Raw genomic sequence first — 26,587 nt, forward strand, 5'->3', positions numbered from 1 at the left:
GGACCATTCGATTGTTATCCAGTTCCACTTACATTCTTTGGTGTTGCTCCCTGTCGTTATGATCTTGTTGTCTATTATACTACGTAAGTTTGACAATCTGGTCGAACATAGAGAATCAGGAAGTACAAAAGTATTTAATTAATTATTTATATTAAATATATAAAAGTGTGAAATTTGTTATGTGCTTCTTTATTTTTCATAATTCCTATTTTGCCCTTCAATGGAGTGGAACATTTAATTACTAATTGCACTCATTAAATTTACTCAGGCATTCTTATGATCTCTATTCCACACTTCTAATGTATGCAAAGCCCATTTCAATTAATACCTTTCAATTATTGTGAAACATATCCCTTCAGTTTAATGGTGTTTTTCATTAAATATGACAGTTCAATTGAATGCTGCCTTTCTGGAGTTTAATTTTTTCCATAATTCACTTTGCCTTAGGCAAATCTTATAAAAGGGTCGGCCAAGGGTTACTTAATTTGGGCGACGCTTAAAGGCATCATCCAAGGTACCCCTTGTCTGATGCTTAAAAAATAGTAGGTAAATGTTTACCTTTGACGACTCTTCTTTATAGTGTTAGCATGGGGTGACCTAGGTCGACGCTCGGAGCAACGCCCCAGGTACATCTGATTATAAAATTAAAAACTTTTTTAAAAAAATTATGAATTCATCAGCGATGCTTCAAAAGCGTCACTATAGGATGGTCTATGGTGATGCGTTTACGAAGCATCACCATAGGGTAGATCTTTGGCTAATGCTTTGAGAAGTGTCGCCTAAAGTCCATTTCGCAGAACTTTTGGCATCGTTTTGTTAAGCGTCGGTAGAAAAAATTCACAATAGGACCTTTTTGTTGTAGTGTCCCTATTAACAACCCAGCATGATTTAAGCGACTGAACTGACCCGTCAAATGGATAAAAAGGAGAATAGATTCATTCCCAAGGATCGAACTGGGAACTTGCCAATAATGAACATGGTGCTTTAAACACTACATTATCTCAAATCAATTGTTTATTTCCGTTTATACCTTTAATATATTTAGACATATATATATATATATATATATATATATAAGTGCAAGAATGTGATAGCACGACAGCTGTCCAAGTAAACAATAGTTTTAGTTTATTTATGAATATGGATATGAATATGAATATGGATGGATAGTCTAACTGCTGTCTCAAAGAAACAATTTTCATCGCAATAGAAAATCCTTTGGCCCACAGTTCTACACTGCCATCACAAAGAGTCCTTTCCTTCCGGTTTCAAACCGCATCCTAAAACATTCCCCATGAACCCTATGCTAGCGGTTGCAACTTCAAACAAAACCGTAAGAAAAAGTGTTAGCTGCTCTAAAATCGCCGGGAAAGGTATGGAAAAACCGCTGGGACATATGAACTATATCCTGTAGTGAGGGCACTGATCACTTCTTTTTCATATGAACTATCCTTTACCTTCGCTTTTTAACTTTTCAGCCCTCGAGGAACTCCACCTCGACACTGATCACTTCTTTTTCATCCCCTATGACTTTTTTTCGAGACCTTACTTCCCTCTGAATCCTCTCCGTCAGCAACAACAAAAATATTGTCGTGTGGTGGATGCCGATTGATCTCGTTGACTCAAAGAGATTGGTGGCTTTCTATGCCAATAATGGCAAGTCTTAAAACTTCACTTAATTTTCTCCGCACCCTTTCTCCGTTTAGAGTACTTGGTTCTCTCCAGTAACAATGTCTCAGAGACCACCCCGACTTCTTTCGACAACTCAGCCATCCAAGCGCTGAAGCTCATTGACCGAGAGTATGAGCTTTGGGGAGGGCTCGATGTGTTTCTTTTCATGAGTCACTTGTAGCAAGTTTGGCTCCAAACGAACCGATTCACAGTCGCCAGAATTTGTTTGATCTCCAGCTTAAGGACAACCAACTCAATGGTACTATTCCTAAAGATCTCCCCACATCGAGTAATCTCTCTTCGGATCACAATCATCTTATGCACTCGATGCAGTTGTAAGAACAAGCTTTCTTCTCATGGAAAGGTACCATATTCTTTTGAGGTACTATTGAAAGATGTGGGACGCATGATCATCATCGACATCGGCATCGCCATGGCACTTGAAGGAATGGATGTAGTCCATCAATTTTTTTTCGGTTCTCACTAACCATTTGTACTCAATTTATATGCATTTGGATCTTACAATAGTGAATTTGAAAGGAGGGAGTCTAAGTAAACGAAGAGATTATATACGTATTTATGTATAAATACATATTTGAATGTGCATATACATAGCCCAACTTGTAGGACCATTCGATTGTTAGTTCCGCTTACATTCTTTGCTGTGGCTCCATGTCGTTATGATCTTGTTGTCTATTATACTACATAAGTTGTGGCAATCTGATCGAACATAGAGAATCGAGAAGTACAAACGTATATAGTTAATTATTTTATTAAATATATAAAAGTGTGAAATTCGTTATGTGCTTCTTCATTTTTCACAATTTCTATTTTGCCCTTCAATGTTTGTGAAACATTTAAATACTAATTACACTCATTAAATTTACTCAGACATTCTTATAATCTCTATTCCACTTTCAATGTATGCGAAGCCCATTTCAATTAATACCTTTCAATTATTGTGAAACATAACCCTTCAGTTTAATGGTGTTTTTCATTAAATATGACCATTCAATTGAATGATGTCTTTCTGGAGTTTAATTTTTTTTCCATAATTCACCTTGTGCTCGAAGATTTAGTGTTTTCGCACTTAGCTGCGCTACAAATTGTGCCTTTCATCTTCAAGTTTCTAAATTCTCCCCCCAAAAGCTCTTAACTTTCGTCTTACATCCTTCACCAACTTATCCCCATCACCAGCAGTCCAACTGCCTTATGCTTATTCACCCCTTTCATTTACCGTTAACGGGCACAAATTGGTACCTCTCCACTCTCTATATCATCCTTTCCATAACTGTTTTCTATTATTGTCTCAATGGCCTGCCTTTTCTACCATTGTCCCTCTCGAAAATTTCATTTCTTTCCCTACAAATTTGCTTCCCTCTCTCTTGTTCAAATTCTCTTTCTCGCATATCTACTGCAATTCTACCACTAATAGATACTTTCTTTGCGATTGGGAGAGATTCGTCCCATTGGCCGCTCTCTCCATCCCCCCCACTAATTGTATTCAGTCTCAATCTCCCTCTCAATCTCCCCCTCAGTCGATTTAGACGGAGGGCTCCCCCTCGATCGATAAGATGGAGCGCTTCTACAAATCCAAATCTACATCGGTTTTGCTCTTTCCATTGACAATTGGACACATCCACGCCCTCCATTTTCTGTATGGGAGTCTACACTCCCTGACTTACCTTCATATTTGTTGTTCGTAAATTTGTTCCGATTACATTCATGCTAATTCTTTCTTTACATTTAAAGTGTTAAATAATTTGTTATTATTTTCCTTTATTTTTCCCATTATCACATGCACGTCAAGCGCCCAACATTTGTCTCCACAGTTTCCTCGAAGTAAATGTATCTCTTTTTTTTTTTTCCTTTTATCTGGTTTGCATATATCACCCGATATTTGCAAGTCCAATGCAATGAGTGCTAATTATTTCAGGTTCGACCAAGTCGGCTAACTAAGTGATAAAACTCTCTTGATCGTGAATTTTTTCTATTTAAAAAACTTGAATTTAATACTTATTTAAGAAAAAGAGGTGTCGAATCTTTAACCAACCCACGTTAGTAAATCAACTTTATAGTTTATACACATGCATATCAGCATGTTATGTCTGTTAGGTGCAACAGTAAACTCAAAAGATTTTATCGATAAGCAACACATGCTTGTAAAAAATTCCCATCAGGACTTATATATGTTAAAACTTTTAGAGCGCAATCCTGATACGACGAAGATTGACATGCGGAGAGTCATAAGGCAATACCATAACAACTGAAAAGGTTGCAATACCATGCCTCCCTTTAGAAAGGACGTCAAGTTCTGATTGATGTGATTGCAGGTGCTTGTTTTGTTTGCTTTTTAAATAATAATTTTACTCAGTTTAATTCAACTCGTTCCTTTTTTTAATTTAATAATATAATTATTATTATTTTATCTTTTTTATTATTTAATAATAATTTTTAATTCATATTTTTTCATATTTATCTTTTATAATTAAATTTTTAATAATAAATTTATCATTCACTTTTTATAATTAATTTTTAATAATAAATTCACCATCCACTTTCACATATATATATATATATATACATACATACATACATACATATATATTAATATATTTATTAATATTTAAAATCATTAAATAAAATCAAATTGAGTTGAATCACTTATCCAACTCGAAAGTCAAATACAGTCTAAATCACTTAATTATTATATTAAAAATCACTTAATGAATAAGAAAAAAAATTGAATTAATTCCTAGCAATAAAATTTTGAGTTATAAAATAATTCATTTTTCATTTATTATTTTTCTTAATCCCTCCTTAAAAGATCTTTTCATTCTAATTTTTCCCTACTTTTTCTATACTTATTTTATCTTTAACTAATTATGAAATACTACCTATAAAAACATAAACTTTACAATTTTGAACGTTTTGTCATGAACCTTTTTTTTTTCGAAAAATACACAAACTTCTTGTTTTTCTCCTCATCTATCATCCGTTGTCATTTTCATCTGAAACGCTAACGTGGCTAACTGACGGAGATAACTTGGCTAACAAGTGAGTGTAGTGGCATCATGTGGAGATTTGAGTTTGCTTGGGGGAGCCCGACCTCTCGCAAGCACCCTCCCTCTCCCCTTCTTCTTCTTCCTTCTTCTTTCTCCTTTGTCCTTTCATTCTTCAGCATGACATTCGTGGGGCCTCTTCGATTTTAGAGAGCCAAATGTGAACCAAACAGTGGAAGAAGTGTTCAACTGTTCATTATAAATAAATTTTGACAGGAGGGAAGAAAAGAGTTGGGTAACTTGGGCTCTTCTGCCGCGCATTAATCTCGACAAGTAGCCGCAACATTGGACTCAAAGGGCCCTGACTCTGATAATTATCAACCAAGTCACTTCGCCCCGACAAGGCTGCAACTTGCAGATATCTTTACGAAGTGCTTTAGGGCGAGATTGATTTCGCTTTCTCTTGGATAAGTTGGGCATTCGTGATCCTCATACTCCAACTTGAGGGAGAGTATTACAGAATATATCTATATTACCAAGATTAGCGGGGATATTTGTATCATATATTTATAACTGGCCTTATTAGTTACTCATATATTAGGCAATAGATATTAGGTTTCCTCTTTTAGTTTGTGCACCAGCAGTATATGTACATGATCTGGATAATGAAAGATTTGAGCTTTTGAACTTCTAATTTCACTAATTAACACGTTACGAATATAAAAACTAGGGTAAGTACGAGAGCGAGTTCCTTGACGTGTTTGGTCATGAAATCCGAAACGGATGCCACTAGACTCTCCAGCATCATGGTGTATAATCTGATGTAACTCGTCTCGATCTCTCTACGATAACGTGTGAGAGGTATGTCGACTGACTATTGAGAAAAGCAGTTTCTATTTAGAGTTATCTATAGATAATAATGAAGTTTCATCGTTGGTTGGGTTTAATGGGGCGTCAAACACAGGTGTGGTGATTTATCATAGGTAGGAATAGGGTAGCAGACAGCTATGACCTCCTGAGACAAGACAATAAATGCGTGCCGAGAAATTGGGGGCGGGTGCGGCTGCAATAATGCCAACGAAACTGAACGAGAAAAAGAGAAAAAAGATGGGATATAAGGATTTATCTGAGTCCAAATTAATTAGAAAGTACGTTAAGTTCTGATTGATGTGATTGCAGGTGCTTGTTTTGTTTGCTTTTTAAAGAATAATTTTACTCAGTTTAATTCAACTCAAACCTTACTTAAATTTAATAATATAATTATTATTATTTTATCTTTTTTATCATTTAATAATAATTTTTAATTGAAATTTTTTCATATTTATTTTTTATAATTAAATTTTTAATGATAAATTTATCATCCATATTTTATAATCAATTTTTAATAATAAATTCTCCATTCATTTTCACATATATATAGATACATATATATTAATATATTTATTAATATTTACAATCATTAGACAAAATCAAATTAAATTGAATCATTTATCCAATTCGAAAGTTAAATGCAGTCTGAATCACTTAATTATTATATTAAAAATCACTTAACGAATAAGTAAAAAAATTGAGTTAATTCCTAACAATAAAATTTTGAGTTATAAAATAATTCATTTTTTATTTATTATTTTCCTTAATCCCTCCTTAAAAGATCTTTTCATTCTAATTTTCCCCTACTTTTTCTATGCTTATTTTATCTTTAACTAATTAGGAAATACTACCTATAAAAACATAAACTTTACAATTTTTTACGTTTTATCATGAATTTTTTTTTTTTGAGAAATACACAAACTTCTTGTTTTTCTCCTCATCAATCATCCGTTGTCATTTCCATCCGAAACGCTAACGTGGCATCATGTGGAGGTTTGAGTTTGCTTGGTGGAGCCCGATCTCTCGCAAGCACCCTCCCCCTCCCCTTCTTCTTCTTCCTTCTTCTTTCTCCTTTGTCCTTTCATTCTTCACCATGACATTCGTGGGGCCTCTTCGATTTTAGAGAGCCAAATGGGAACCAAACAGAGGAAGAAGTGTTCATCATTGTTGTTAGAGTCGTGATTCGAATCGTAAAATCGTACGATTTTACGATTCAATGGGTGGCTAGCGATTCCAATTCCATAGCATGAATTGGAAGGTAGAATCGTGACTGAATCGCGATTCGAATCGCAGAATCGTAGAATCGGACCGATTCTACGATTCTAGTTTCAACCCAAAGTCAGATGCCCCCTCTCTCCCTCCTCATCTCTTTTATTGTGCGATAATATTGTTTATTGGTTTTCTTATTTTATGAAAAGTTTGAAACTTGTCTCCTGACCGTAAATGATAGGGACTTGAAAAGTTTCAAAAACTATTTCAAATTGGGTTTCGGTCGATTCCTAATTGCTATCTGGTTTGAGATGATTTAGGCAGGAACTTTTCAACTTTTTTAGGTGTAGAGACAGATGATTCCAAGAAGGGATAGACCAAGAAAAAGTTAGGAAGGAAAAACAGTTTCGTCTACAGGATCCGTGATCACGGTACTATATCAATTTTCATTGGAGGTTGTTATAGTGTGAGCGCTCTCTTGTGAAGACTAAATACTATATGATTTTGACGAACGAAGCAGAAAGCGACAATATTTATCATTTGATGTTTACTTTTATTATTTTTGACATGAAATTTGATGTGTGTATATATATATATACTTTTTTTTAATTACAGGTAGAACTTTATGATTTACGATTCGATTTTATGATTCACGATTTCACGACCATCGATTGATTCTAAATATAATCGCGATTCTGACAACCTTGATATTCATCGTAAATAAGTTCTGACAGGAGGGAAGAAAACAGTTGGGTAACTTTTGCTCTTCTGCCGCGCATTAATCTCGACAAGCAGCCGCAACATTGGACTCAAATGGCCCTGACCCTGATAATTATCAACCAAGTCACTTCACTTTTCGTCTGCAACTACTTCATGAGGTTTCAGTGACCTCATGGGCGGCCCAAGAGATTCGGGGCCCTAAAGCCGAATTCTAAATCGGTGCCCTTAATTTATTTAATAAAATTAGCTAATCTTTTATTGATATTTTGTGTTTGACCTCTTTCTCTTTGAGATGCAAAATTATGCATGAATGCTTCTCTAATTGATATATAAAAATTCTTAACAAAAACAGAACATAATATATACATATTAATTCTAAATTAAAAATATAAATTATGACATTTGAATAATCAAACAACAAGACATAAATATCGAACTCGATACACTTAATTCCTAAAGAATTCATGCAAGCACTCCAAGGTGATATTATTGATTTAATTTTTGTCAACAAAAAATGGAATTATTTTTCTTTCTTGATTACAGCCAAGAAAATAAGAGTTAAAATGAATAGAGCAATACCTCCTTTCCAGGTCTTAAAAGAATGTTGATTTTATGGGAATCAAAGATAGTGTCGATCAGAAAGAATAAAATTAACTGTTTCGGAGGGAATAAGGAAAAAAGACGATGGTAGATATAGACGTAAATAGGAAGTCAAGTTGCGAATATAAAAATAAATAAATTGGGCCCCTTTGTAGAGAAATTCCTTAAGAAAGTTTAAGGACAAGAAAATGTGGGACCTTTTTTTTTTTCTTGGAGAAAAGGTGGCTTTTTTACATATAAATACACTAGGAAAATGTGGAGTCTAAGACAATGGCTTTAGTAGTCTTGCCGTTGGGCCGCTCCCGGGGTGACCCCATTTCATGGGGTGGGGACCACTAGCAAGCCCATCCCATGGGGCAAGGGCTCCACCCCCATTAGATGAGAGTGGGAGTCGACGGCGAGTCCTTCACCTTCGGTGTTGAGGTTGTTCGCGACCTCGGAAGATGCTAACGACACCGTCCAGACGACGGTGATGATAGCAAGGCCCCATGATTGGGTCGGCTGATAACACAAACCCTTACTTCACGTGGGGATTTTTTAAAGCTCTTTCTTTAATTTATTACAATATTTCTTTTTTGTGTGTTAAAGCATTGTACTGATGCTTGAGGACTGATAACACAAATGCCACGTTAGTTAGAAGTTAGAAAAATTGTAGTATTATAAATTGAAACAAAATTGAAAGCTCATGTTTTTACGAATTCAATGAATTAGTTCATAATGAATATGAGGCAGATGTCGAAATTCATTACTTTATCCATAATATACCAATTATAAATATGACCAATCTAAAAATGTACGGAAAAATTACTACTTTGAAGGTTGACTAATACTTTTTTTTCCTCTCCGTAAACTTATACTTAATTAAATGCAAAATTTTGCTGACATAAAATTTTATCAACCAATTACAAAATAACTAACCTAGAATATATAAAAATTACTTAACATAATATTGCTCATTTTCTTGCTTTTTTTCTCTCACTCTCCCCGACATTTCTCCACTCCCATGCCTGTCTCCCCTACCCTTGGAGAAAGCCTAGTATGTAATGAAAATACTATGTGACATTCAATCTTGTCTTCGCACTTCGCCATCTCTTCTCAATCAAATCTCGAGTCTAGAGGTTTCGGAGAAAGCCTTGCTCTGATACCATCTTAAGACATGTAATTGAATTGAATGTTCTAAATCCATTGATGTCAAGAGGATTACAAATACACAAGTCTACTCTATTGCTAAAAGGAATCTAATTATGTGGTAAATATTAAAAGTGCCTAATCTAGAATATTACAATAAAGATTATATTACCAAATGTATCCCGAGACAATCTCAAATTATCTAGAACATTCAGTGCACCTCGGATGTATCTCTCAATATTGTGCATATCTGTACTTCATTCATTTCATTATATGGTCTCGCAAAATCTTGATCGAAAAACCACCCCATTATGCAACATCTATACTAGCCAACAAGCAACTGCGGAAGAAGTCTGGTGCAATGAGAAATAGATAATATCCTTATTATTGATTTATAGTAACATGCTAATATCGTTACCTAATTGACCGACGAAGGGGGGGCATGTTACATTGCCTTCTTGTCAATGTTTCAGTAATGCAGTGGAAAAAACGACAATAACACTCATCAAAACCTAATTCATGCATCCAAAGAGATGACGGAACCAACTGGCCCGTATGTCTTGTTTCAACCCATGATATTTTCCTTGGATGATTGGAAAAAATAAGGAAATGATCCGACACCGGAAAGGTCAACTGGGTAACTGTTGATCTCATCAGACCAGGGATTCCTTTCCTCAGGCTCGACCATCCTGATGACCCTCCATATCGCACTGTGGCACTTGAACCCCGAGCCAAAGGCAATCTGCCACACCCGGTCTCCCCTCTTCATCCTCCCCTTGGCCTCAATGTATGCCAGCTCGTACCAGACTGAACTGCTGGATGTGTTCCCGAACTTGTAAAGAGTCATCCTCGATGCCTCCATGTGGGCATCGCTCAGGTGCAGGCTCTTCTGCAGCTCGTCCAGTACAGGCTTCCCGCCAACATGGGAGCAGATGTGATCAATGGCCTTGGTAAAGTCCGGAATGTACGGCTTGACCTCCATCACTTGAAAGTACCGGACCATAGCATTAACAGCATACCGGAACTTTTCTGAAAGGGGCAGGACAAGGTGACCCAGTGCAGTGGTGTTTGTTTTGATAGTTTGATTGGCCACAGCTAAGAGGTCCTTGGTGATACTGATCCCAGTGCCTCCCTCTTCGTCCTCCTTCCGGAAAATGCAGCTGTAGGAGCGATCAGAGCTGGCAGTTTGGGTGTGAACAGTGTGGAGGAGCTCGTACTTGGCAGTTGATCGACTGGACGGTCGGTTCGAGAGCAGAGCAACTGCCCCACCGACACGAAATAAGCAATTGATAAGGATCATCGAGCGGTCATCGCCTTGGTAGACATTTTCGGTTAAGTTCTCTGTGCTCAAGACTAGGGCATAGGAGTTGCAGTGAACCTGTTTTGATTGCACAAAAGTGAGACAACATAGTACCAAAGAAGCATTAATTAACTTGATGCTGATGGCATGACAATTAAACAGTCCGGCATCCATGAGAAGTATTGTTTCCCAACTTCAACCATTCCTCAAACGATCAACCCCTTTTCCAAGAATTCGTTTTTAACAAAGTCAATGTATGTGCCAATATAATTTGTCTATACAACGTTTCACGATGGAAAAAGTTTCCAAGACGATGACAGTTTCAAATTCCCATAGTTGAAAGCCGTTGAAAACTGTTATAATTTCCATAGTTGAAACTTCATATTCTAAAAGATAATCGCAAAAAAGGAGAAAGTTTCAAGTTGAACACTTCCCCACTCACAATGTCCAAAGACAAAAGCTATCCAATGTACCACAAACTAACTTCCTGGTTAAAATGAATAAAAACTTAACGTTCGATAGGTACTTTCTTTGGTGGAATCAGAAATCAGCCGAAGCCCCACATAACAAAAGCAAAGTCTTCAACAATCAACTGATCGAAATAATTGATTGACAATCAAAGGCGGTGCTTGAGTACCTTTTTCATACTACAAATAATAAAAGTTTGCGTTCACGTATTAGTAGAGACCCAAGTAAAGAGAGGGATCAATGCAGTGGTACTTCTCACCCCTAATCGACTAAATTAGGACCAGAAGGTTTCTAAGTTTAGTATTTTATTTCTCCATCCCTAACACTCTGCTTGATTTCAGAGTTAAAATTACAAAAATTTTAACTTTAATTTTAAAACAATAGACTACACAATAAAATTAAACATTTTTTAAGTTAAAAATTTTAATTTGAACTTTAATTCAACACACTATATAACAAAAACACACGTTTCCCAAGTCAAATTATAATCTCATCTGATTTGTCATTTTTCACAATTAAAATCAAAATTACTTTAACTCCGAAACCAAACGTATTATTATTATCTTAGACCTCCCTTATAGTTGAAAAAGAGTGTTTGAGAGATTCTTTGTCTTTCCTTTGGGGTGTCGTGGGATGGGAGTGGGGATTGTATTGTACCCATTATAGAGATGATGGGCTTTTAATTTGGTGTAAACAATTAGTGCATTAATTAATATTGTCCTCAAGAGAGGATATAGCACATTGACGCGTGTCTTGTTTGATGATTAAGAAGCCTCATATTCGATACTCAATGGGACTATCCATGTTCCTTTTATTAAATATTTAAAATTTTTATTTTAACATAATAGACTCTTGAGCCCCCCTTGTAAATAGAAAAAAAAAATACACCACGAAAAAGAGCCTTATTGTATTATATGAATTAAGAATTGATTGTACATATAGAGGTGTGGCCTATGAGAAATTATCAAGGGATGAGTGTGGTAGATAGAACCAGAGGTATGGGTTGGAAGGGATAAGCATGGTAGATAGAACCAGAGGTATGGGGGGGAAGGGATGGTATGGTAGGGATGGTTCGCTCATAATGCCCTAACATGCATTCGTGCTTCTCTAAAGTAAGTTTGTAAGTTGGTCATGAGCTCTGGAGAAAATTTGTTATTGCTAATGATCCGTATCAAACCATCATTATTTTTTTTTCGGTGGATCAAATCATCATTATTTCAGTCAGAACGATTCCAAACTGTTGTGTAATATAAAGCTAATATCGATCGGTTTTACATGGAAAGAGTTTAGGGCATATTTCATTTCTTTTTTCGGTTGCTGGCATATATTTATATTTAGTTTATCTTCTGAAATGGAAAGAGAAATCCAGACAATGCGCGTATATATGGAAGGTTTACGATATAAATATACTTATACATGTATATAGATATAATTTATAGTATATGTAGATGTATAAATAGAATGAGAAATAGAATGAGCGAGGAGGGCACAGACCTGAAGGAGGTGTTTGGCGAGCCCTATAGCAGCAAGACTAGCACTGCACCCCATCCCCTGGAGGTTGTAGCTCATTACATCGTCTCTCAGCTTGAACTCGTTCACGATCATGGCGGAGAGAGATGGGGCCACGCAAAACACACAGCAGTTCACTACTAGGATCCTGATGTCCGAGCCCTTAAGACCCGTCTTCTCTAGAACCTCCCTGACCGCCCCGAACATCACCGACCGGGCCTCCCTTAGAGCCTCCTCCAGGCAGATGTCCTCGAGCTCCCCGATCAGCCCCTCAGGCAGGTATGTGGAGTCCCCCAACCCCGATCTATCCATCGTCGCCTGCATGAAGTCGAGGGTCTTCTCTGAGAACCTCCCTGAGGTCCGGGCTCGGCGCATTGTGAACTCCCTCGTGCACGACTGCGATTCCGGGGGCTTGTAGCACGCGAAGTCCACCAAGTAGACTCTCCGCATCATGCCATTCCTCATGAAAGATGTTATGAAGACAACAACTAGGGTTAGAATGAGGGCGCCGAGTTCCTTGATGTGTTTGGTCAAGAACTCCGATATGAGTACCATGCCGGCATCCAGTAGCATCGTGTGTATACGATCGGACGATGATCTCACTCGATGTAGGACCGGTCTCTCTAATGTGTGGGAGAGGGTTTTTCTGAGTAGGGTAATTTCTGTAGGGTTATTTATAGAGATTTAAAGGGTGAATTTATTCAATAAGGACTGTCGACTCCCCTTAAATTCGTCGTTGGACTTACAGCAGTAATGAATGGGTAGATATGGAGCTTAATTTTTCCAAGGAAAAGGACAAAAATTCCCTTCTGGTTTGAAATTGCGACAAATCGCACCTTATTCTGTTTTTTGGACAATTAGCTCCATGTGGTTTGCTCCGTCATACATAAGGGGTTACGGTGTTAATTTTTTTTTTATTTTCAGCCCTCAATTTTATAATCATTTTGATTATAAATCTTTTCCTGTTATCATTCCTACTTTTAATTTTGTTTCAATTTAGTCCAACGATGAAAATCGGGATTGTGGCCTCCAATCGGCGACCCCGAACCCTCCATCTTAGTCGCCGGCGACCTCTGTGGGCACCGGCGACCTCGATGGAGGTGTTGGGGTCGCCAATTGGAGGCCCCGACCCCGAATCGACCTGGAACTTCGACTTGGAGGTCCTCGGTCGATACGGGATGGGGGCTGCCAATCAGCAACCCCGGCACCTCCATCGAGGTCGTCGGCGTCCTCTTGGGCACCGGTGAGCTCGGTGGAGGGGTCGGGGTCGCCGATTGAGGGCCCCGATCCTGATTCCCTTCCGATTTTCATCGTTGGACTAAACTGAAACAAAATAAAAATTTTAGGATATAAATTATAAAAGAAAAAGATTATAACCAAAATAATTATAAGTTTAGAAATTGAGGATTGAAAATAAAAAAAAATTAACGCCGTAATTCTTATGTCTGACGAAACAAACTACAAGATTTTAATTGTCCCAAAAAAATAAAGTATGATTTATCCCAATTTCAAATTACAATGGAATTTTTATCTTTTTTTTGTCCTTTTTTCGATGAATAGTGTCTTTGGAGATCATGATTGTGTCCTTCGTTTGGCAAAAGAGACATTTTGATGCAAATCGTAGCACGACTTCAAGGGATCCAATTCAAGTTCCAATTGGACCGATTACGCGAGCACGAGCAAAGAAGTTTAAAGATGAACTCAACGGCCTGATTCAAGAGGTTCGGGCTCAAGCAAATTCGTGGAGGCCCATTGGACATGAATCACGTGATCAACAAAAATCCATCAATTTGATTCAAGTTATAGAAGATTCCAGACAAGGCTAAATTCAGCAAGTGTTTGAGAAAACTTATAGAATAGTTGATGATCAAGAGAAGATATCATCAGATTTGTTTGAACTTTAAATTTCATGGAGATATTCTAGGAATATTTAGATTTCATATCTTTATAGATTAAGTCATATCTCTATCAATATTTTAAGTTTTTATTTTCCTTATGAGATATGGCCAAATTAGGATTACTTTATGTCTATATATATTCATCTTAGTCAATTTTTAATAAAAATGAACATTCAGAAAATTATGAGAGTATTCTCTTTGGTTCTTGAAGAACTAATTTGAACTTATTGGAAGTTTCCGTGGCGTTCATCATCGACTTATCAAATGGCTTTCCACCACCATTTGTGGCGTCTTCATCGACTTATCAAACGACTTTCCATCACCGTTTGTGGCGTCTTCCTATATACCGAAGTTCTTGTTTCACAATAAACAACGAATTGAGATCAGTTATACCAAGATTCTTATTTATGTTGTAAACAACGGATTGAAAGTTTGTCAATCAAATCTAATCAAATCTAATCGTAGAACGTTCTTGGATTCCTTTAATTGTCGAATCTCGTCATCACATTTAATGCACGCCAAGATATGCTAGTGGATCTTCCGGGATGACCGGTGGAGCACATGTCGATTTGAAAGAACATTGACTTAGTGTCACTAGTCACACTCGCCGCAAATGTTGACTTTCCAACTCAAAAAGCAAATATATGATGAAGAGTTATTTATTCATCCGCATGAATGAGTGAGACTCACGAAATATCCGCTTAGTGTATAACATTGGAGCAGAAGCCTTTTTTTCGGGTGAACTAGACGGAGTATGAATGCCTCTACTAAGCAAACATAAACAAAGATAAATCAAATGATACATGCACGGGCATGCACGGGGTATGAACGTCTCCACCAAATCGCCAAAGAATATATAGTATTCTGATGCCTGTCGAAGGATGTCTGAAATAATGCATTGCATCTCAATGGAAGATGAAAAACCAAGCAAACCATCCAATCAGTGCATGTATTGGAACAAAGCCGACAAACCAATATTATTTTTTTTCTGTTTATTCTTCATGATAAAACCGATACTTTTTTCGGAGGGGAGGGATCCTTTTCGTCTTGCTCGTCTTTGCAAATTTTAGGGTGGGGAGCGAAATGGAACGAATCAAAAGTTTTCATTTCCCTTGGGTCGTATACTTTTAATTTCCTCAAATTGGGAGAATTTCGAACGAAGAGGACTTACTAAAATATTTAGATCGATTTGATGCTTATCGCTCTTATGTGAGATTTTAAATTTGAGTATTATATATTAAAAAAAAATATTAAGAAAGTTTTACTCCTTTAATGATCGACCCACTCAAACTAAATTAATATAGTCTGTTAGGCTTATGAATACTATGATATAACCAAAAACACTTAAAACCTTGAAAAGACTCTTTTACCCACTTTAAATATACAAAAACATATAACAGTAACGCACTTTAGCCAATTGGTTAAAATAAATGTTGCTTCCCCTTTCTTTTTCTCCCAAATCAAAGAGATATCTCCTCGCCAAACGATGAATAGATACTAAGTTTAATATTTATATAAAATTATCCGTATCCTTTTATTAAATATTTAAAAATTTTATTTTATTATACTAGATTTATAAATTTTCCTTATAATCGAAAAAAATCCTTCCAAATCCTTATCTCTCTTGCCCTCCCCTTCCTTTCTCATGCCAAGTGAAAACTAAGGTTGCGTTTGGTTTCATAGTAGAATTTTAAAATCAGATTTTGATTTTGATTTTGAGTGGTATAAATAGGGCCCACCTTTGACTTTGTATGTATTATGTTGTTTTGTTGTGGAAAAAAGTGGTATAAATGGGGCCCACTCTTTGACTTTGTATGAATTATTTTATTTTATAGTGGGTAGAGTTAAGTTAAAATTGTGATTTTAAAATATCATTGGTAAACCAAATAAGCCCTAAGTAAAAGGTTGAACTTTTCCTTCTTGCTTGAAGTACACCTGAAAGAGCTCAAGCACGGCTTGCTGGTTCCAGTTGGACTATTTCGCGCATTAAGTCCATCAATATCAAAAAGTGATTTCTATGGAGCCCGCCTTACGAAGCAAAGCTCAATGTGGTAGCAAAAGCAGAGTAAGATAGGTTTCCCATCAGACATCTTTGCTCTGCTGGTGTCTTAATTAATTGAATCAATGAATGCAACCATCAATGTCTTAGTGCAAACGCGTGAGCAAGTGTTTATGCTCATTTTCCTAACTTCATAAGGAGAAGCTGAGAATGTCTGTCATTGAAATGCGAGTGCCCATATATCGAATACAAGCTATAAGGACGTACGCACAAGTCCCGAATCAGGAACAAGGCCCGAGTGAGTCAGAACCTCACGGGAAACCGAAGAAGCAGGCGTGGCCGCGTGACTTGGAGATTCGACGTGCAGCATATGTGTTAGAAAACTATACCGAAAACGTAGAAAAGCGGCATAAACGGTAAATTAAAATGCCATTCGTCCATACATGCAAGATCGACATCCATAATCTTATTTCGAATGGGTGATATCACTTTATCACGATTAAATAATGCTAATTTGACAATCTAGGATTTATCGATAATTACCTCGTTTGTAAAATCCCCACAAGATCAACAAGTAAATGCCTTCTTGAATAATTGCTTGAAACCACTCAAGTGTTCGGCCTCTAACTTGTCCACACGAACGCTTCTATCTCCAAGGGGTTGCTCCTCCTCGACTTGAAAAAGTCTTCATGAGTCACCCACGCAATCGGAATATGCTTTCGAGCAAAGGTGGAAAGGGCAGTGAACTCCACGTGCAACGAGTGGCCAATCGAAAATCAATTTTCTCCAATCGGACACCAACAAGAGATGGCACAGGCTGACTCTTTTTATTCAGCCGTGCACCTGTCTTCTCTATTTTCTCTCTTGGCTGTGAGTTACCAAATCAACAAATTCGGCCACGCACTTATATATTCTGGTAGATCTACACATAGGTTGCACGTGAAATATTTTTTGGTCGAGTTATAATGCATACTACTGAAAGGTAGGAAAATTTAGACATAATTTAAATTTCATTAAAAAACTTAAGTATATATAACATGCTTCATTACATATTGATTAGTTTAAGTGAACAAAATCAATAAATATAAATTATTAATGGATCATCAAAATCAATTTTAATTTAAATTAAAAGCAATTGTTGTCCCCAAACTTTAAAAAAAAAATAGGTTGATTTACATATAAAAAAATAAGTTTATAAAAAATTTCAAAAACAATATTAACAATGAATCATACCTCTTATATCATTATTTATTTTAGCTTCCTATCATGTGCACTCAATTACATGAAATAAAATTTCGTTAAGCGATAGTGTTCAGAAACTAAATTTTATATCTACAAATATTTAAAATGGTATAAGTTTATCTAACCTGAAATTGACATAATTTATCACTGTAAAGGGTGGAAGATTCACTATCTTATCAATTACATTACCAAAGTCATATGAAGAAGATTTAAACTTATATCATGGAAGTATTACGAAATATAAATATTTAGTTTTAACAAATAGAATATATATGTACATATATATTATGAAAATAGAATACATTAGATGCTATTAGTTATGAAAATATTCAATAAAGCACATTTTTTTAATATTTAAATTAAATAAATATTTTCAATTTTTGATATATTTTTTAAAATTCTTTTTAAAGAAGATTATTTATGAATTATTAACAAATGTCAAATTTATGACTTTTACATACTTTTTTTCACAATGTATCATTTAATAAAATTTTAATTGTTAATTTTATATAAGTATTTTCTAATGAAATATTTACATAATATATTTTGAATTTTTATAGTTTTCATTATTATACAAGTAGCACTTTTGAATTACCCAATTTTCAAATAAAATAATTTTTCCTATATTTTTTTTAATTTTTAAATATGTATTATGTATTATTTTATGCAATCCTCAAGCTCCATTCCTAACATTCAATATGAGGTATGACAATAGCCAGTTTAAAAAGAAATATATTATGAATCTATGATTTTTCATGCTAATTTTTATACACATATATATATTTAAAGTATTAAAAATTTCATTATTAAAATGATATATACTTATTGTTGGACTTTTGAATAAATTATGCATCAAAACAAATGATGAGACAAAAATCCAATTATATTTTCATTGTATGTAAATGAGAGGGAAAGTACCATAAAATAAAAATAAGGCAAATAATACAAGGCCTTGGCATTTGGCTAATAGCAAGAACAAAATCAAGATAATTGGAATTGAAAAGAGTCAATTTTGTTAAAATGACAAAAAACATCATATACTTGTAATTCTAACATTTTGAAAAAAAATAGAAACAAGCAAAACTAATGAATAATTAATATCTTTACGTGTAAAGTGGGTTCAACTGAATTTTATCTTAATTTTTGTTTTGAGATCTCCGTCACATAAATATATATGTGAAAATATAGTAATTGAAATTTTAAAAAATGACTCAATACATAGACACAATTACAAAATCCAATTATAAAATCTTGCTTCATCGACCCAAATATGCATTGGTAAAAAAATATGGGGTTTTTACTTAAAATGGCTCATGATTTGTCCGTTTTGTCAAATCTATCATATGCTTTTTTTTGTCAAATCTATCCCATGGTTTATCTTTTATATCAAATCTATCACGGCGTTATCTTTTCCGTTAACATCTAACGGCTGTACTGACGTAGCAGGTAGAGAGATAGTGGGCTACACTTGCCACGTAGGCGCCACGTCAGCACGGCCGTTAGATGTCGACGGAAAAGATAACGCCGGGATAGATTTGATGCAAAAAGTAAACCATGGGATAGATTTGACAAAAAAAACATATGATAGATTTGATAAAACGGACAAATCATTGGCCATTTTAGGTAAATGCCCCAAAAAATATCAATAAAAGTTTGTCCATTCAAATCAAGGGACTGGTTCTTTTTCTTTCATTAAAAAATTCCTGAAAACTTTATTTACATGTATTCTTTAAAAAAGGAAAAATAGAAATATCATCTACGCACTGATAAAAAAAAATGGCTCTCTTCCCTCTTTTGTGGCCTTTCTCTTCAAGGAAATTTGTTGTCTCTAACTTTTCTCTTCTTCTCTTTCCTACAAACTCCAACCAAACCCATGACTCTTGGCTAGGCTATAACTATCTCTCCATCTTCCATTGTTCTGTACAGGTGAGATACAAATGTAAGATTAACATGTTGATAAATAGATTCTTTTTTACTTGTCTCTTCATTCGCCTATATTCAATGGCAATTAGAAATTCAAGATCATACAAGCACGTGAAATAAGAATGATATTTCTTCGTCTACTTGAGATTAAATAAGGATTGAAATGGTTGAATGGCCAAGAAAAATAAAATAGTATCAAGAGTATGCATTAAAGTAAGAGAGATAAGAGACGATTAAATAATCTCGAAATAATGGAAGAGCAGATGATATTATTGGAATAAAAAGTATGACCTATGAACAAGGGTTAAACAAAATACCACATAGAATACCAACATTTGTCTCCACAGTTTCCTTGAAGTAAATGTATCTCTCTCTTTTTTCCCTTTTATCTGGTTTGCATATATCACCCGATATTCGCAAGTCCAAGGCAATGAGTGCTAATTATTTTAGGTTTGACTAAATCGGCTAACTAAGTGGTAAAACTCTCTTGATCGTGGATTTTCTCCATTTAAAAAACTTGAATTTAATACTTGTTTAAGAAGAAGAGGTGCCGAATCTTTAACCAACCCACGTTAGTAAATGAACTTTATAGTTTATACACATGCATATCAGCATGTTATGTCTGTTAGGTACAACAGTAAACTCAAAAGATTTTATCGTTAAGCAACACATGCTTGTAAAAAATTCCCATCAGGACTTATATATTTCTGTTTGGTTTCAGAGTTGTATTTTAGAATCACAATTCTAACTTAATTCTACCCACTACAAAACAAAATAACTCATACAAAGTCAAAGAGTGGGTCCCATTTATATTACTTTTTCCCACAACAAAACAACATAACTCTTACAAAGTCAAAGGGTGGGCCCCATTTATACCACTCAAAATCAAAATCAAAATCACAATTCTAAAATCCTACTATGAAACCAAACACCACCTAAAACTGTTAGAGTGCAATCCTGATACGACGAAGATTGACATGCGGAGAGTCATAAGGCAATGCCATAACAACTGTAAAGGTTGCAATACCATGCCTCACTTTATTTTTTTGTGCGCTATGGTCATTATACATAGGTTGCCCGGGAATAAATATACGCAATTGAGACTTCTTTAGAAATTTAATCTCATGAAGATTTAGGAGTCTACTTCTACATTAGCCCATTCGTAAATTTATTTATTTATTTATTTAACCGTTAGTACATTCGTTTAAGCACCAAATTCATTGGTGCAACCAACTGTTTGTTAAAGCGGGTGTAAAGAACCAACGTCAATTTATTCAAGCAGTACGACACTTTTTTCTCTTAAATAAAGTCTTGGTTTCGAGTCTTGTAAACAGAAAAAATTCATACTGAGAGAGTTTTACCCCTTTTGTGAGCCGACCCACTCGAACTGGATTAGTCGGGATCCGTTAAGCTTCTGAATACCATGGTACATACCAGAAAAAATGAGTGTAAAGAGCTTGATGTAATATATAATGGGGTATCCTGACTTGCACCATTTCATTGAAGATCATTGTCCAAAATCTTTCATCCAGAATTTCTGTGTGTAGATGTTTCTGTTATTATTAAAACCATCTATTTTATGTTATTCGTTTGCATCTGTAATTGTGGAAAAATAGAATTTACATCTACAATTATAGTTTGTTTACTTATCTCATGGATTTATTAGTATTTATTATATGGGGATTCTACTGTGGTTGGTTAAAAAATAACTATGGTAGTTGGCTAAATCTCAGTCGTTGGATTCCAATCGAGAAATTTTGTCCATACACAAGACGATGTTTTTATAAAATTAAGATTCACCTGTTCTATTATTTTTTATATTTTCATCCACATATATTTTCAACAACGTTCGGTTATAACTGAGTATGGGTTGATCCCAGTTTGAAATTATACTTAGCCCGAACTGGTCAATTTCAATATAAAAAAATTAATGTTTTGGTTATCAAAAATTAGAATAAAAAACAAGAACAATGAAAATCCATCCAACTAGCTCAACATTTAAAAGGAAAAACCCTAACTCACTACGATATCGCCCCCAAATCAACATCAAACATATTACAAAAAGAAAAGGGAAAACCTAATTCCCAACTCCTTCAATCGATACATCCCCAATTTCTGCTAGTCTAAGTGACTGTCTCATTATCCTGGGCCCGCCGAAATCACTATGTGATGTTTTGTTGATTTCATTTCTGAGAGTCTGATTAATTTCCACGGGGAGGGAACATAGGTCTGTGAACTTGACTCTCGATTGTTTATAATGAGCCCCATGAAAACAAGAACAGAAAAGAAAAAAAGAAAAAAAAACTAACAAGCTTGATCGCACTCCTCATCTGATACGAATCTCCTATAAAAAGTAGCCTTGCAGAAAGGTGATTGGCTTGTTATGTATACTGTCAAAAGAATGTTATTAATACATTGCCATTACCGTTTTGTTGTTCCATTCCTATAATTAAAAAAAAATACTTTCATTATCTTCATGATAAGCCTAATAATGAAATATTCTTTTCTCTTTATGATAAAAGTGGTAATTTGGCTAGCCATATATACTATCAAAAGAATGTTAATAAAATAATTGGATTACATTTTGTTATTCCAATATATCAAAAGCATATATTTATTTCTACAATATAATTTTTTATGTTATCAAAAGCTATCAATACATAGATTCCACCATATATTTCACTATATATAATAATCATATAATTAAAACAACGATGTAATCTCCCGAGATGGACCGACATGTCTTAACAAGGGACGGTAATATAATGACGTGGTTTCTCACGTTTCAACTTAATAAGGTGACTGCGCGAAAAAACAGACGAATCGTTTGCTTATATATATATATATTGATAACATATGTAATCTACATATATTTTCATACGATTTAAATAGCATCTATATATGCATATATATGCAAACCACATATATATAAATTATATACTATATATATATACGAAAACGTCACATATAAAGATTATATGTATAATATTCAATGCATATATACATGTAATTCTAGTGAGGTATATGCATATAGTTTATATATTTTATTGCATAATTCATGATAAAAGTATATAAAAGTTTCCTTAATTTAAAAGTAATGACGTGATAAAGTAAGAGAGATTCGTTTTTTATTATTAATGTTGTGACGGCATGAAAATTTGGTTCGTACTTTGCTTTAATATATATATATATATAAAAGAGAAAGCCCTTATATTTTGTACAAAAGTAAATGGAGCTCGTATTTCTATTTGACTAGCATCATATGATGCATACTGCTCATTTCTTGCAATATGTATACATACATATATGCACATATAAACAGATTGATTAAAATATTTGATTTCGGTAATTGCGCTTATATTTTTATAAAAATTTTAACTCAACTATGCGTATTGCTTAAGTTGATTCTGTAAACTATGTAGAATGCACGCTTCGTTTTTCTTCCTTTCCTCTAATAAGAACCATTTTATACGTACCGGGTTCAAAATTAAAGTCAGAAATTCAATCAACCTAAAACAAATTTGAAAATTCATTTAACCAAAGATTTCGCGGATAAAGCAGGTGGCTCTAAACTAGTAATATAATAAAGGTAAGAAGTTCAAATAAGGGTTTCTCCATGTTTATTAATTCCCACTCAACTGCTTCTACTTATCTTGCTCACTCTCATTATATTTGCACTTGCCTTTTCATGAAAAAAGTAATAGCAGCCTTGCATTTATATCTATGTCTATATCTGTTCTTTTTATGCTTTATGAGCTAAAGCAAAGTTATAAAGAGGTCTACACAGAAAAGTAATTAAAAAATTATCTACTCTCAAAAATGGGTTCAATTTATCAACTCACTCTCTCTTTTTTTTATTATTTTTTATATATACTTAAAATATTAAAACTATTAAAATAAACTAATGTTCTAGCACCAACTTCTTCTTTTCTTATTCAATTTTAATATTGTCGTGATTTTACAAAGTTACCCTATTCTCCATCTTCTCACACCAATAAAATCTCAAAATATTATCATAACAACTCCATTTTCTTTTCATTATTTTTTATTCTTATTATTCTTGCTTATTTAAGTTTCGCGAAAATTTTTTATCATTATGTGGAAAACTATCTATTTTTTATTAAGAGAACTATTTGAAACACCTTATGTATTTTTCATTATTTAATAATTTATGTATATAACCGAAATTTCGATAGATTTTAGTTCACTCAGTTCAAACTGAATCTCATGTAATCATCTCATCAATTCCTTTATAATGTATTATCTTTTGTGTTTTCTAATTCTTTCATAAGTTCCAACATATGTATCAATTTAGAATAAGATATTAAAAAAACTCAAATTTTTGATATGCAACAACGCGCGGCAAGTCGTAGTTACTAGTATCTATAAAGTTGAATACCAGTGCATTAAATAGTGGAGTGCATTAAATAGTGGTGTAATTGTAAATAAATATACAATTCATTCACATTAATAATATATTTATCAAATAAATAAATAATCTATATATAAAGTAAAATATATCTATATAAAGTTGAATACCAGTGCATTAAATAGTGATGTAATTGTAAATATATACAATTAATTCAGGTTAATAAAGTATTGATCAAATAAGTAAATAATCCATATATATGTAAAGTTAAATGCAAGTGCATTAGGTAGTGGCATAATTGTAAATATATATACAGTTTAATTCCTATTTACAAAATATATATCAAATTAATATATTAATAAATAATAAAATAAGTATATATGTTTTGGAAATATACATACACTTCTCGAGTAGAAAATGAGGCCTCACGTGCAATGCACATGTATTTTAACTTGTAATAGTAAAAGTAAGGATTTTACTAGAAAATTAAGTAAAAAAATTTCAAATTTATATAGTTTACTTCGAAATATGTGGAATTAACTTTCAAGGTTTTATAATTTTTCTGCTTGCTAGTCGATTACTAGAAATTTAAATAAAGCACAATAAATTGAAGTAATTTACTTCAATTGTATGGTACAATCTATTTTAAGCGTCTGTATGGTAAACCTTCTCTTATATCAATGACTATACTTGATAAGCACTCTTGACAATATACGGGCATAAGGTGATGATTCTTATGCGGTATGGATCATCTTCTCGATCAAAAAGTTCTGATACATCTGCAAATTTTCTGCTGTTATTGCTTGAGCAGGATAAATCAAAAAATTAAAAGAATATTTTTTTTTCCCGAGTTAATATGGTTGTCCCTGACCCGATGGAGAGGATATATTTATTAAGGGAGGTGGAAACAAATTAATTAGGGCATGAGGAAAGCCTTACTGTTAACTGAAGTATAGACAGTTATATAAGTTTTCATATGCCTGGTCTTTGTAAAGGAAATCACATCTAGAAGTGCTTTGGAAGCAGCCGTCCGTGCAGTCGGGCACCAAATCCTCTGTGGCGATTGAGCTTATTTTGACTGGGTAATCTCTAACCCGGCAACGATATTCCAAGGAAGAGAAGACATGCACTCAAGGCGTATATATCGTAATTTTACATTGCAAATGAGATTTTAAAATTACGATAATCTCTTTTACTTAATTAGTTCATGAAAATTCTGCTGCAGTACATGTCTATGTTTCAAGCGAAAAAAGAAAATGTTTAAGTAATTAAGCGGATAAAATTAATAAACATAAGACTCGCAAAACGAATAGCTGCTTCTCATCGAAAAGCAGCAAAGACGCTCTGCCTAAAGAGATACCCCGACCCGATTGACTGCTCATATCAAATTTCACCGCATGATATTCTTCCCCTAAGAAGATTCGAAAAAGAACGGCACTGATCCCACTACGGGTTGGTCCACCGATCGTCCTGATCGCCCTCCATATCACACTGTGGCACTTGAAACCCGAACCGAACGCAACCTGCCACACCCGGTTCCCCTTCTTCATCCTCCCCTTGGCCTCAACGTATGCCAGCTCGTACCAGATGGAACTGCTGGATGTGTTCCCGAACCTGTGAAGAGTCATCCTCGGCGCTTCCATCAGCACATCGCTCAGATGCAGGTTCTTCTGCAGCTCATCCAGTACCGGCTTGCCGCCAACGGGCGGGCAGACATGGTCAGTGGCCCTTGTGAAGTCCGGTACGTATGCTTTGACCCCTGCCATGTGGAAGTACCGGATCAGATAATTCGCGGAGTATCGGATCTTTTCTGACAGGGGCAGGATGAGGCGGCCCAGGGAAGCAATGTTGGTTTGGATGGTTTTGCTGGCTACAGCCAACAGGTCTTTGGTGACCCTGAACCTGGAGTCCCTCATCATCCACCGTCTGGAAAATGCAGTTGTAGGAACGGTCGTAGCTGGCGGTATGCGTGTGAACAGTGTGCATGAGCTCGTACTTGGCTGTTGATCGGCTTGACGATCGGTTCGAGAGCAAAATAGCTGCCCCGCCAAGACGTAAAAAGCAATTTATAAGGATCATTGAGCGGTCCTTCCCGGGGTAGACATCATGGCTTAAGATCTCTGTGCTCATGACTAGGGCATAGGAGTTGCAATGGACCTGCTTTGTGCAAGAAAGAGAGCGCATTAGTAGCAAATATTAAATTTAATCTTTATGATATGGAAAAGTTTCTTGAAAAATATAAATGGTACGAAATTTTATTTTCAGTGGAAAAGCCGTATGTAATTTAGTGAACAATAATGAGAGTATTAGGCCTATCAAAACAATAATGAGAATATTCCAAATTCATCTCCCTTTTGTTTTAAATGAAAAAGTACTTCTGTTTAGTCTTATTGTTGGAAACGTCATACTCCCCTTTGTATCTCATTTAAAGGAAACTTCATCTAACACTTTCATGACTCTCATTCAGCAAATCAAGCCCTAATGTTAACTCTGACGGCCACCCATAATATTATATACTTCGACAAGTAGCAACCCACGACATAAACCACTTCAGATAAATCGGAACAGATCAAAGATGAAAGTTTTGAACAAGCGATTTGTTGGAAATTATGGCTAATGGGTGAATGAGGAAATTGCTCACGAGCTAATGACTCTTGATTTTCTTGGCGGTTACAAGAA

At 34.8% G+C, this 26,587-nt stretch overlaps 2 protein-coding genes across 2 annotated transcripts; both read right to left on the reverse strand.

Moving 5' to 3' along the window:
- Window positions 1–9,428: 9,428 nt before the first annotated feature.
- On the reverse strand, window positions 9,429–13,161 carry LOC116206878 (3-ketoacyl-CoA synthase 20-like). The gene is made up of 2 exons (XM_031539705.1): window positions 12,463–13,161; window positions 9,429–10,578 (listed from the first exon to the last, which is right to left on the reverse strand). Exons 1-2 carry the CDS (start codon window positions 13,048–13,050, stop codon window positions 9,766–9,768), a joined length of 1,401 nt encoding a protein of 466 aa, XP_031395565.1. The 5' UTR covers window positions 13,051–13,161; the 3' UTR covers window positions 9,429–9,765.
- Window positions 13,162–13,533: 372 nt separating this feature from the next.
- Window positions 13,534–26,224, reverse strand: LOC116208977 (3-ketoacyl-CoA synthase 5-like). Its single transcript, XM_031542553.1, has 2 exons — window positions 25,207–26,224; window positions 13,534–13,800 (listed from the first exon to the last, which is right to left on the reverse strand). Exons 1-2 carry the CDS (start codon window positions 25,825–25,827, stop codon window positions 13,534–13,536), a joined length of 888 nt encoding a protein of 295 aa, XP_031398413.1. The 5' UTR covers window positions 25,828–26,224.
- Window positions 26,225–26,587: the final 363 nt, after the last annotated feature.

Source organism: Punica granatum, chromosome 5 (assembly GCF_007655135.1).
Source record: "Punica granatum isolate Tunisia-2019 chromosome 5, ASM765513v2, whole genome shotgun sequence".
Taxonomy (NCBI): domain Eukaryota; kingdom Viridiplantae; phylum Streptophyta; class Magnoliopsida; order Myrtales; family Lythraceae; genus Punica; species Punica granatum.

What these genes read in the sequence shown, in the direction of transcription:
- LOC116206878 (XM_031539705.1), bottom strand. Translation starts at nt 13,050, where the DNA reads ATGCTACTGGATGCCGGCATGGTACTCATATCGGAGTTCTTGACCAAA. An exon ending in TCGCCAAACACCTCCTTCAG is followed by an intron (nt 10,579 to 12,462) that starts GTCTGTGCCCTC and finishes CAATCAAAACAG; the next exon opens with GTTCACTGCAACTCCTATGC.
- LOC116208977 (XM_031542553.1), bottom strand. Translation starts at nt 25,827, where the DNA reads ATGATGAGGGACTCCAGGTTCAGGGTCACCAAAGACCTGTTGGCTGTA. An exon ending in AGCAGCTATTCGTTTTGCGA is followed by an intron (nt 13,801 to 25,206) that starts GTCTTATGTTTA and finishes ATTTTGTTTCAG; the next exon opens with TTTAGTCCAACGATGAAAAT.